This window comes from Microplitis demolitor, chromosome 1 (genome assembly GCF_026212275.2).
Source record: "Microplitis demolitor isolate Queensland-Clemson2020A chromosome 1, iyMicDemo2.1a, whole genome shotgun sequence".
Taxonomy (NCBI): domain Eukaryota; kingdom Metazoa; phylum Arthropoda; class Insecta; order Hymenoptera; family Braconidae; genus Microplitis; species Microplitis demolitor.
This window is the reverse complement of record NC_068545.1, coordinates 23,494,948-23,508,456: the sequence shown is the minus strand read 5'-3', so window position 1 is coordinate 23,508,456 and position 13,509 is coordinate 23,494,948. Positions and strand designations below refer to the sequence as shown.

Here is a 13,509-nt window from a genome sequence, read left to right as displayed (position 1 = left end):
TTGAGATTTATGCATTTATTGAATATTGATAATTTTGAGAATATAAATATATGACATTGTTAGCCGCTGTCAAATAACTTTTGAAATTTTTTTAAAACGATGAATTATAAAAAAAAATATTTAAAAAATTACACTTATAGTTTTTTTAATTGTCTACATGTGCATATTTTTGGTTTTCAAAAAATACGAAAATTGTTAATTTTGTTAACCAGAATCATTTAAATATGTTGAAAGGTTGAACACATGTTGGATAAGTAAATAAGTATAAAATTATTCGATATGACTGCGTCGATTACTAAGACCATAGTTTATGCCAGTACATGGAGGAGAATAAATGATATGACCTGCAGATTTGATCCTGATGGAATAAACTTCTGACAACATAAATTTTTTCCTTCATGATTTCCTTTTGTGGGAGTCCTGAAAAAAATTAATTTATTTTATCTGGCGACGCGGGAGATAAGGAAAGATGGAAGAAAACGCTTCCGCCTATGGTTTCTTGAGGAAATTAGTTTCTAGATTTGATCTTGTAGGGATAAATTTTTCAAAACTTTTAAGTTTTCCTCTTTATAGAGTCTTTTAGTAAAAAAGAATAGAAAAACTCTTGAAGGAATTCAATTTTTTTTCTTTTGATGTCGGGGAGATGCAGGTACATGACATTATCTGTGGCTTTCATGAACAATGACCTGTAATTTATCTTCTATGGGAGATTACTCCATACAATATTAATGATTTTTGTTCCTTATGACATCTTGGTAGAAAAAAAATTAAAAACTCTAAAAGAAATCTTATTTTTTTTAAACGAAGGCAGATACGGGCAGGAGCGGGCACATGACGTCGGTTTAATTTTATTAATAACAACCCATAGATTTTCCCCTGTCGGAAATAACTATTCAATATGAAAAATTTTTTTTGATAATTTTTCAAGTTTAATTTTCCCGCGTTTAAAATTTATCCTTTGATTATTACAACTATCTGATGGTAAAAAAGAAAGTTCACTTCGTAAAGAGGGAGCAGCTTATTGGCTGATCATAATCTAGATTTCAAAAAAATTTTCCATAAATTAAAGAAAATCAAATGCTAACTGATGCTAACAATAGGCAATTCAAGGAAACGCTTTTACTACTGGAAAATGGATAATTAAAGAAAAAACCTTCATACGGTGGCCTTTTATTATTAATATATTTCTTCAAATTCTCACATCAATTCCAAATTCTACAAATTCTTGTCTTTTAATTCATCTGTCACATTCTCATGACCTTAGTCTTCTCAGAAATTTTTTAAATATTCCACCCCTCCCCTTTCTACATAAATGAAAATTCGACAGTCCTTCAATGAAAAAAAAAAAAATAATTCATTCTATTTTAAATTCAATTTATGTATCATTTATCTCTCTGAAAATCCTAGACATATCCTAGACAAATCCTATACAAATCCTAGAGAAAACTTAGAAAAATTTATCTCTCTGAAAATCCTATACAAATCCTAGAGAAATCCTAGAGAAAACTTAGAAAAATTGATCTCTCTGAAAATCCTATACAAATCCTAGAGAAATCCTAATGAAAACTTAGAAAAATTTTCCTCTCTGAAAATCCTAGACATATCCTATACAAATCCTAGACAAATCCTAGAGAAATCCTAGAGAAAACTTAGAAAAATTTATCTCTCTGGAAATCCTATACAAATCCTAGAGAAATCCTAGAGAAAACTTAGAAAAATTTATCTCTCTGGAAATCCTATACAAATCCTAGAGAAATCCTAGAGAAAACTTAGAAAAATTTATCTCTCTGAAAATCCTATACAAATCCTAGAGAAATCCTAGAGAAAACTTAGAAAAATTCATTTCTCTGAGAATCCTAGAGAAATCCTAGACAAATCCTAGACAAATCCTAGAGAAAACTTAGAAAAATTTATTTCTCTGAGAATCCTAGAGAAATCCTAGACAAATCCTAGACAAATCCTAGAGAAAACTTAGAAAAATTTATTTCTCTGAGAATCCTAGAGAAATCCTAGACAAATCCCAGACAAATCCTAGAGAAAACTTAGAAAAATTTTTCTCTCTGAAAATCCTAGACATATCCTAGACAAATCCTATACAAATCCTAGAGAAAACTTAGAAAAATTTTTCTCTCTGAAAATCCTAGACATATCCTAGACAAATCCTAGAGAAATCCTAGAGAAAACTTAGAAAAATTTATCTCTTGGAAAATTCTAGACAAATCCTAGACAAATATATAGAAGGACTTCATACCAATAGGCGGCTTTCAAAAGCGTTTTCCACCCTAAGTTATAATTAATCATTTCAAAAACATCAATAAACCGACGAACAAACTTCATATATAATATATAATAATGAATAGTTTCAGCTTTCACAAAATGTTAGCACTATAACTGAACCCCAATTATATGCAAATAGTCGAGTTCTTCAAGCTCCCATAATATCAGTTTGCTTTCAGCATAAAATATCAAATACTAAATGTATCAACTATTCGTTGAAATAGTTGTTGATAAGTGCAGTATTTTGCAATTGATATATGCAGTATCAACTTCATAATGCCACTCACCAAACTCGCGAATTCAAATTTTCCGAGTGCTACGTCCTTCAACACAATCACAATTGCTCCAGTTCCATTCATCTCACGTACCATCAGCTTACAGTTTGTCTTTATCATCAAACACAATATTTCCAATTAATAACAACATATTAACTATAGAATATAAGTGTCATTTGTGGCAACTGTTAAATTTTTAGCCATCTAATATTTTATTTCAATTAATAAAAACATATCAAAAATTAAATTTCCACTCTAATAGTGGGATAAAAGACAACTAAAGTTTTCGGATTTTTTTTTCAACAATGAAATTAAAAAAAAAAAAAAAACTAAAAATATGCACTTGTAGAAAATCAAAAAAACTATAAGTGCAATTTTTAGAAATATTTTTTTTTTTAAATTTATCATTTTTAATAGAATCCAAAAATTATTAGACCTTGGCTAATTTTAGAATCATCGATAAAAATTTTTTTTCCACATTTAAATCGACTAATTCATTGTGTCTTTTACAAATTATTTTATTTCAGTGTTTCAAGTGTCTGAAACTGGTACTGAAGAAGTCAAAAATGGTACCTCTGCCCTAGACTAATTGTCTTCAATAAATAATTTCCATTGAAATCTAAATATTACATTACTTTTTATTATCTTCAACTGCGAACCTCCTCTGCTGTTTCGAAAACCCACGGCCTCGATGAACATCGAAATTTAAAGTAACTTTATTCTCGATGTAATTCGTAATGTAATTCTGTTCGCAGCACGAAATATAATAGTTCTATCTGCGGACACAGCAATGCGATTAATTTAAACGAAACATCTGGTGAAAACTAATTTTCTGGCCGCAGCAATGCTTTACGTATTACAAGAGCAACTGATTTCTCTCTATTCTCTATCTTTCTCTTCATATATATTTTTAAAATTCACAGCACAATATACTGCTAGCGTTAAATCTATCACTTAGTAACTCAATTTATTATTTCTACTCTTCAACCCAACACACAACACCTGAGTAAAAAATTTTGTATTTATCTCTACTCATTTTTCCCAGCGTTTTTCTTCACCATATCCTCTGAATTATTGATTTCGCACAATGGATTGATTTTTAAAATTTTAACCAGATAGATTACATTTTTAATTAACTAAAAATAACTCAAACTTTATAAATTTTATGTTCCCAGGATTTTTAAGGATCCGAGTTGAAACGATAAAAAATTTTCGAATCAACATTTGCTTGTTGGTACTTTTAAATGTGAGTGGATTTAAAAAGTTTAAAGTTCACAGCTAAAAGCTAATGCAACTGGGCTAATAAAAGTCTCTTAGTCCTTGTCCTTAAAATTAAGTACAGTAGCAAATAATTATAACAATTTTTATTTCACTAGCATGCAAAATACTTGGCGGCGATCCAAATAAATCCAAGTAAGCTCTAGATTCCATTTTAAGTTTTAAGTATTTAATACTAAATTATTCCCTAAGGTCTCGCGAACAAACGGCCAGTAGCCATGCAACCTGACTGTAATCCACCTGAACACATTACCTATTAACACTTTAATAAGACTTACTTTAATATATTTTTGCACTTGATGCCCGAGCACTCTATCAGACAATTATTTGTTATTTCATATATTTATATTTTTTTTATTGTGTAAAAATAAAGGGTTCATTAACTGGGGGCAGAAATCGATTGTTGAATTAGCGGTCTAATTTTATCTCGATTCATTTCTGGTGGGTAAAATATAATCCTAAATTTATGACATATATAGCACAGATTAAATTAACTTGCTAATAGTCTATCATATGAGAAATTAATATGGTCAGGATGAGTTTTGATAATTGAAAATTTAACGGGTTTATTTCTAGAAATCGAATTTAATTATTTTTTTTTTATACATCAAGTCAACGAATTACTGAATTTAATTATCTGCTGCTATTGAGTATTTAAAATTTTATCTTATATTTATTTATCGGTCAATGCAGATAATTAAATTATACTTTCAATTTTTATCGAATAAATTTTATTTTTAAAAAAATTTTCCCGGGTGAATTTTAAAAAATAACAAACACGTGTCATAAAATTTAAATACATGAATTCCAATGAATATAAAGTTAATAGAGTATTGAATATTGGCAATAAATTATTTAAACAATGAAAAATATATTTATGATCATCTACTATCTCAACATTGCCAGTATATTTAATAAAAAATATGATAATTTTTTTTTCTCTACTTCATTATTATGACGGCCGGAATTTGTTAATTAAGACTTTTTTAAATTAAAAAAAAAAAAAAGTATCTCAATTACAGCAAAACAATTTAGTTTATATTTAATTACGTAGAGTATTTTATTTTTATTTGTTCGTTAATTCGGTCGTTGTGCTTTTGTGAGATTGTTAAGAAACTGAAAATGTTGCGGTAAAATTCTCCAGCGAAATCATTATGTCGTAATATAAATTTTGTTGTAAGTTGTTTTGAACAACTGAAAAGTAGATTTAAAATTCAAATTGTTATCATTATTGTGCTTGCGGTCTACAGAATAAAAACTTGTAAAATCATCTACTTGGAGTTTTATTCTCTCGAATAATATCACAACAATCGTACAGAGTTTTCATATTTTTATTCAAAAGAAAAAGAACAATAATAGTATGTTATACGATATACAAAATATAATATGATAAATAAATAAGGAGTCTAGATAATAAAGTTGTGTTAATTATATGCGCTCGGGAAAATATGAGACTCCTGTGGGGACTAGTATTAATTGGGACGATTAATGTGGATGTCATAGATACGTTGCGGCGTTTGAAAGCTCAAGGTTCCTTGTTCGAAATGAATTTCCGTGGAATCCACACGTGGTATTATCATTGTTCGTTCAAGCAAAGCTCCCACCAAAGCTGCTCGATATTTATGTGTCCATATATTACGTCTTTCTGCATCTACACGAAATAATTCCGATTGAAAAAAAAATTTCCGTGTTCTCGAGCTGCTGCTGCGTTAAGTTATGAAGACAAGGAAAATCCATATTTATAAAACCTTTCATTCCTTGTTTTAATCAGGACAAAAGCTCTCAATTGACGCTTTTATCATTATAATATTTTTGTTTTTGAATTTAACTTTTCAATTTATTTTTCATAAATATGCTATATGTTATTCATGAAATATAATGCATAAGTGAGTTAAAAATTTTTTTCACCCGAGATCAAGTGAGCGTAACAACTCGTGAATATTTAAATTATACTTTCGGTTTTTTATTTATTCATCGTTCCTGCATTTTAAAATTCAAATTTTATTTTTTTTATAACAATATATATATTATTTTTTGAATTATTTAAAATTTCGCGCTTTATTTTTTACTTAAAGTTTTGATGAAATTATCTTGCGTTGATATTTTATATATTTATTAATGACAAAGAGATATGACCCACTTTCTACATCATTTTTTTCTAAATTTTTTTTTCCGTCTCAAGAGATCGCAACCACTCTGAATATATCATCCGCCCTTGTCGGTTGCGTACTTAGAAAATTTAATTGCGGAAGATGCGTGACCGAGAGCCATGAAAATATATATTTTTCAGTCTTATATATACTTTATATTGTTTGTCGTGACTAATGATTAATTATATTTTAGTAATAGTTTTTGCGGTTACGATCATTATTATTGTTTCATCGTTACTTTGTTTGTAAACCAGTGGGAAGATTGAGTAATTGAATGGGAATCTGAAAAGACAGGGAAAAAAAAATGATAAAGAGAAAATGGGAAGTAAACAAAGTGACAAATAAGTCGTATTTCATGTTGACTACCTCGTTGACGTTCCCTATTTTCTCACTCATAAATAATCTTCTGTCAAACTCTCATTATATAATCGGAATACTGATGAGTCAGTCATTATGCTTTTTTTTGGTAAATAATTATGAGTAATATGCTGTAATAATCATTTTTTATTTTTTAAAATATGTATATATATTGTAAAAAATTTGCGAAGAGAACGTGGATTTAATTTGGAGTTGATTTTTTTTATACTAAAAAATTGGGAGTTTTTTCAGCAGAGTGATCTGGATTTTATTTAAATTCGCATTCACGTCGATTCGAAATTTTGATATTAAAATGAACTTCTTTTAGATGTCAATTTCGCTTCAAGGGAATTAAATAAATAAATAGTCATCCGCTACGCATTCATTTCAAATTCATACTGCGTTCACGCTGCTAATTTTTAACTTCTTTCGAAATTTATTCCAGAGGAGGTTATTTTAACATTAAAGCCACGAAGAGTGAATGCGAATTTAAATAAAATTTAGTCCATTGAAAAAAAAATTTACTACTCACTCTATAGACGGAGTGATTTTTTTTTAAACTTCGGAATTTTGGTGGAATGAATTCAAATTTGTACAAAATCCGTATTCACTTCGAATTTTTGACAGTAGGACCTCGTTATAAGACTATCATTCTGTCTTTTTTATAAACCAGGTATCACGATTGTTTGAGAGAGAAACTAATAGTCTTATAACGAGGTTCTACTGTAAATATATATTGATATATATATAATAACCTAATTTCGTTGAATCAAAAATAAACAGAGCCTAGAAATTAAAAACAATAAATTTAAATTAAACAGCAAATTTAGCTAAAAGTAGAACATAGTCTAAGAAAATGTCGCAAACAAAAAATTCAATCATTTTTTCAGTTTCACAGAAAAGTAAACTTTTCAAAGAAATTGAAAATTTTTTTTCTATTGTTATTGCAAACACATTTTTTTTCTATTTCGTTGTATTATTTTTTATTGTGAAACATCTGTGTTATATCGATTTTTTCCAATACAACGATAAAGAGATAATTGAAAAAATTTTCATCAAAAAATATTTACAAAAAATTATTTTCTTTATTGAGATAAGAAATTGGTATTATTTAGAATTAATTTATAATTAAGTTGGATAGAAAGACAAACAACTCGATTAAGTTTTTAATCTCCTCAGCAGAAAAGAGATTAAAAAGAAGATGCGAGTAAATCAATAGTGATTCAATAAAACCCTCTGTCCAAGTTGATTTGTAGTAAATAATCTAGACAACATATGAATAAAATTTATCGTCGTAATTTGAAAACCCAGTCGAGTGAATTCAACACTTTTTTTATCTTACCAAGTACCGAAACGTTACGTCAGCTATATTTAGATTTTCGTCTTATATCTCTGAAGAATAGAAAAGCACGAGACAACAGAAACTCCCTGTGGCATTTCTTTATTTCTTGGCGCGCTGTGATTCATGGAGGTCCACTATTATATAAATACGCTTTAAAAATACTTCCGCCTTTTATATTTACTTCATATTCTTTTTATCGTCATGCTTACCGTCATTCATAAAACACCCTGACCCTGTCCATCCACTACAAAATATAAAAAAACTCCCCTTCTAAATAAACCCACGTCATTCCGATGGCTATTTTATTTTTTCACAGCAACCTAATCGCTTACATATTTATTTTCAACTATAGAATTTATTCATAAGTGTTACTATTGAGTATTTAACTTATCACTGATTTGCTGTTGTAGTCACGTAGTTACATTTACTCAAATATGATTTGTTATCTAAACTAGCGTTTCATATGTTTATTCTTCAATTTAATCGCATTACATGTTTACTTTTATATCGGGTACGATAATCTAGCGTGTCAATGTTTGTGTACAGTCATTGCTCCTGCGTTTATATATAAATAGGGGAGGGCTTGGCAAAATGTTATCGCTCAGAAAAAGTCAGTCAAAGTTTTATTAACTTAAATATCTTGATTTTTTTTTTACTTTCCTCTTAATAGTGTTTTTTAAAAATTTTACTTTTTGGGCTGTCATTCAAAAATTTTTTGGGTTTGAAATTTTTCTAAGTTCTGTAATTTTATTTGAAAAAGAAATACTGTGACTGAAAATATGCCAGCTCCAATTATTGGCCTTTTTTCGATCAACTTTTGAACTTTTCAATTAACTTCTACAGTTTCGAGGTGATTTCAGTCAAATTTAGACCTTTTTGAATAAAATTCTATAATTCCTGCGTGATTTCCTTCAATTTTCGATATTTTCCAATAAAATTCTACATTTTCGAGGTGATTTCGGTCAAATTTAGGCTTCTTTGAATAAAATTCTATAATTTCGACCTGACTTCAGTCAAATTTCGACCTTTTCCGATTAAATTCTACAATTTTGAGGTGATTTTGGTCAAAATTAGACCTTTTTGAATAAAATTCTATAATTCCTGCGTGATTTCCTTCAATTTTCGATATTTTCCAATAAAATTCTACAGTTTCGAGGTGATTTTAGTAAAATTTAGGCTTCTTTGAATAAAATTCTATAATTTCGACCGGATTTCAGTCAAATTTCAACCTTTTCCGATTAAATTCTACAATTTTGAGGTGATTTCGGTTAAATATAAACCTCTTTGAATAAAATTCTATAATTTCGGTCGTATATTTTTATTCAGGTCAGTAAATTTCTGTTCTCAGAAAAAAAATATCTGTGTATAAAATTTAAAAAAAACAATTAAAGTTACATTATTGAATTTATTAAAAAAAATCTTATAATTAATATAATTTTGTACAATAATTAATTTTCAAAAGCAAAAAAAAAAAAAAAAAAAAATAAACAACGTACGTTAAAGCTCCGGCATTAATCACAGTTAACGATGATAGATTTTCAGTAAAAATAATCCAGCTTTAAATATATTTCAAATGTGAGTTTCGTCCAGTAGATTATTTTTTTCAGATGCTCTACATTTAGCACGGCCGTTGCTCGAGTGAATAACTGTCGAGAGCTTTCTCGTTTCAATGGGAATTTCGTTGAAATTATTCATGACCGTGAGGTTGTTTACGAATCTTTCGTGTTGTAGGTAGTGATTTTGATCGTCTCTCGAGTTGTCCAGGTGGTACCTGTCAAAAATTTACCAAAATAATTGTTGTTTCATCGTGACAAAATAAACTTATAATAAATAGATTCAGGTTGAAATATGAGTTTATTAAATTCACCTCATGCTGCGAGTGCGTCCCCGCGCAATTTGTGAACTTCTCATTGACCCACAGCGATAAATCATCGTTTCCTTGACGCTGCTCTGGTCGTCTCTGTTCAAGTGATTATTGGTATGTGCCGTGCAGCACAAGGTTTCCATAAATGCCCCTCTGTATTTAGCGCTCATAACATTGTATAAAATTGGATTTATCGCGGTGCTTATGTAGTAAAGACACCCGCCGAGAAAGTACAGCCACTCATTAATCGCACCGAGTAGTCTCTTTGAATCGTACACGTAAAGTAGACGCTGGGCGTGAAATGGCGCCCAACAGATAAAAAATGTAACCACTACTGCACCTATAAATAAATGTATAGATATATATTCAAAATTTAAAAGTTTGTTAAATATTTAAATGTGTTATCGTATTGCTTTAATATAAATGTTAAAAGTTTTGCAAATTCAAAAGTTTTTATAAAGTTTTTTAAAAAATAATAATACTCTAAGTTATTAAGACTTGACATGAAATATATATTTTTGCGGTAAACAAATTTTAAAATCAATTTAAAATCGTACTGCAAAGTTTATTTAATATTATTCCGGTCGAAAAATCTATTTAGAAAAATTGTGTAGTATTTTCTCGGATTTAAATGACAAATAAATAAATTAAGCTAACAATAGATAAATAATTAAAGACATAATATATAAGGTTAATCTTATAACGAAAATATATGCAACACATGAATAAAAATCCAGGGTGAGTTTATTAGTTGACATTTAAAAGTTATGTAAATCGGGCACGAGCGCTATTGATATTGCGTGACTGTCCTCGTTGCCGACGTAAAATCCGTATACTTGATATAATAGAGAACATTAATCGTATATACTATAATAGTGAATTTCAACGAGCGACAAAGTAAAAGAGAGAGATAGGGATGAAGTTACGTTTCTAACTTGTTAATGTGTGCTATTTCCATTCGCAGAAAATGTGGAGATGTCAAGTAATAATATTAACCATTTCAGAGAGGGTGTTACTAACTTTGTACAACTAGATAACTTATTATGAGTTACGGCTCTAAATGTATCGTTACAGTGAGTATGTCATAATTATTTTATCCGCTTATTCTATTACCCTATCAAAAAAATCCGTTTTCGGATTTTTACCCATATGTTTTTCTATAGAAATCCAGTATAGATTCCCATAGAGATTCTTCTGTAGATTTTTACGATTTCCCATGGGAATTCTTACCCTGCAAAAGTCTATGGGAAGTTTAGATTCTTTTTGGGTTTCCTATATGAGAATCCAGGTACAGAAAGTTTTCTATGCAGAATCCTTACAGGGAATTTAGAAGTCCAAGTTTTTGTTTACTTTTCTACATGGATTTCTGAGGATTCCCATACAATCTCAAATGGATTCTTTTGACAGGATATGTGTTGATTAATTTATAAATAAAAAGACAGTAAAAAAAAAGCATAAAAATTACTGAGCATCCTGATGATGGCTTTCCGTGACTGGACTTGTCTTGTTTCCCCATGAACTGTACCTTCAATGCTGCGTCCCAAAGTGGTGCTTTGTATTCTGAGACCCATGCGTATGTAAAGTACCATTATGAGGACCAGAGGTATCAAAAAGAATATCAAGCAGCTTAATTCGTACAATGGAAAGTCCGGCATGTTGTGTAGCAACATGGCACAGAAAGCTGATTCTTCAGAATCTCGTCCACTTCCTGAAATTCACAAAAGCTTTGTTTAATTTAATTATGACTAAAAATAATTATTCTCTACTTTAGTACTGCGTTTCCTAATTAGATTTTTTAATTAAATTTTGTATATACTTCATTACAAAAGAGTTCCGAAGTCTAATTAGAATATTAAACATTAATTATTATTAAAAGTCTGATAAGTTATTGAAAGCTCATCGCTCAGCTTAAGTATTTTTGAGGGGAAATTTGTTTGAGGTTCAAACTGCGTGATGTCAAAGCGCGCTATTATTTACACAGCAATTTAAGTTGTTTCCATTTATTTAAGGATATAAAACGAAAGTAAATGCACTTTTTTCCCGATAGATATTGTGAGATGGAATAAATAAGAGCAACACAATATAGATATAAAAGGGTTTTTATTATTTTCTAAGTGCATATTGTCGACAGAACATATCGGGCCGAATTCCATCGGGGTTATCGATTTATAAACTTTACCGTCTCTCAGCTCTATTTTCTTCTTTAAGTGTACTTACACTCAAGAGAGAGGTAGCTTTATTCTCACAGGGTCTTTTAGTTCTTTTACTTACGCCAGAGAGCGATTTTTACGATTACCATAATGCATTTCGATTTAAAAGCCGAGAGAACTGAATGTCAAGTAGACATTGTCGGAATACAACTACAAGATCATATAAATTATACTAATTTTAATTTATATCATTTCGATGTCAAAAAAATTTATATACAGTTTGCAAAGTAATGCGAAATTCCTGTTAGCGGGGTGTAAAATTTTCAGTGAACCGAAAATGCATCGGCACTCTTTCAGTTCGAACTGAAAACATTTTTTATTTTGAATTATTTAATGGTTTATTGAACTTTTTGACATAAAGTATTACAAATTGACATTAAAGAGAAGCTAATGGATGAAAAGTAAGCGGCTTACATTGAAAATTTAATCCGACATTAAAGTCGAATAAAAAATTCATAAAATCAACCAAGAGCGAACTGTTTATGTTCGATGTATTGAAATTATTAATTTTAAATCTCAATTTCAAATATTGTTAATATTCAGGTACTTTTAATGCTGACCGCTTTAATTACTTATAAAAATTAATGAAAGTTTTGAGCTTCACTGTATCAAACTTGCATTGTATTTTTCATGATAAATTTTTCTAAACAAGAGTTTGTAGGAATTAAAGATTGATAAGAAAAGACCGGGAACAAAGGCATGGGAACTTTTTTTCAGAATACATGGATGAAAATGTATAACGGCTCGAAAAATTAATTTTCTTTCTTAACGTTCCCGTTCATAAAACTTTTCCTAAAAAAAAAAAACGTCAAGTCTTATAATAGTTTTCTACAAAAGTGCAGACTGATAAAATTTTTTTTTCGGCTCGGTTGCGAGTAATAAAATAATTTTGTTGACTTTTGAACGAAATGTAAAAAAAGTTTTCGTAAAGACTGGCAAGTAAATAGGCTTTTAAGAAGTTAATAAGTATAATAGTTGTCTTTATGGATGAAATTATAAAACAAATTAAGGAAGTTATGTAATTTAGTAAATAATATCATCAAAGTTTAGATTATAACAATATAATTTTTCCGATATTGCTGAAACTCACCAGGCGGGTACTCAACGTAATTGAGTTTAGTGTAAACGGCAAACGGGATGGCTGCGATCATAGCCAGGAGCCAGGCCGCCAGGATGAATCTTAGTGGTCGCTTCAACCCACTCATCGCATAAAGATGTAGAGGGTGACAAATTGCCAGGTATCTCTCCATAGAGAAAGCCACTATCGTTAATACTGATACGTAAGAAGACCTTGAAACATAAGTTTGCCTTTATTTCATTATTATTTTTTTCTTTCGTGGTCAAACCACGAAAACTTGTTAGTTATCTCTGAAACTTTTCCATCGAAAATTAATTGAAAACTTTTTCTCCCTTTTTTCGGCAAACTATTTTTTCGTTATGTTACAGGGAAGAGGGTCGATAGTTAATTTTGTGAAAACTTTTGGCCGACGTTCTCGGGAAAAATTATAAATGAATTACAGTACGTCAAGCCATTAGTTTAAAACTTTGAATAATAAAATAATTTTATAAATTTTAGGTTAAATAATTCCGGTTTTATGGGTGGACAAAATAAATTTTCTAATTACTTACGTTTCCGATACATACGCTCGTATTTTACAGAGACCCCAGCCCAGCTCCCACGGATACTGCTGCCAAAAGACACTCAGCTCGAACGGCAGTCCTGGAAAATGGTTTAAAAGTAAATAATTTATTATTT

The 13,509-nt window shown here is 29.5% G+C and overlaps 1 protein-coding gene across 1 annotated transcript in view; it reads right to left on the bottom strand.

Annotated features, from left to right (window-relative positions):
- Positions 1-9,190: 9,190 nt before the first annotated feature.
- Positions 9,191-13,509, bottom strand: part of LOC103580045 (neuropeptides capa receptor) — a 36,805-nt gene continuing 32,486 nt past the window's right edge. Inside the window, exons 2-6 of the mRNA XM_008561652.2 lie at positions 13,383-13,473; positions 12,844-13,043; positions 11,009-11,251; positions 9,547-9,883; positions 9,191-9,450 (exon numbers count right to left, since the gene is read on the bottom strand). Coding sequence (XP_008559874.1) covers positions 9,249-9,450; positions 9,547-9,883; positions 11,009-11,251; positions 12,844-13,043; positions 13,383-13,473 — 1,073 coding nt within the window. The 3' untranslated portion in view covers positions 9,191-9,248. The remainder of the gene's footprint in view (positions 9,451-9,546; positions 9,884-11,008; positions 11,252-12,843; positions 13,044-13,382; positions 13,474-13,509) is intronic.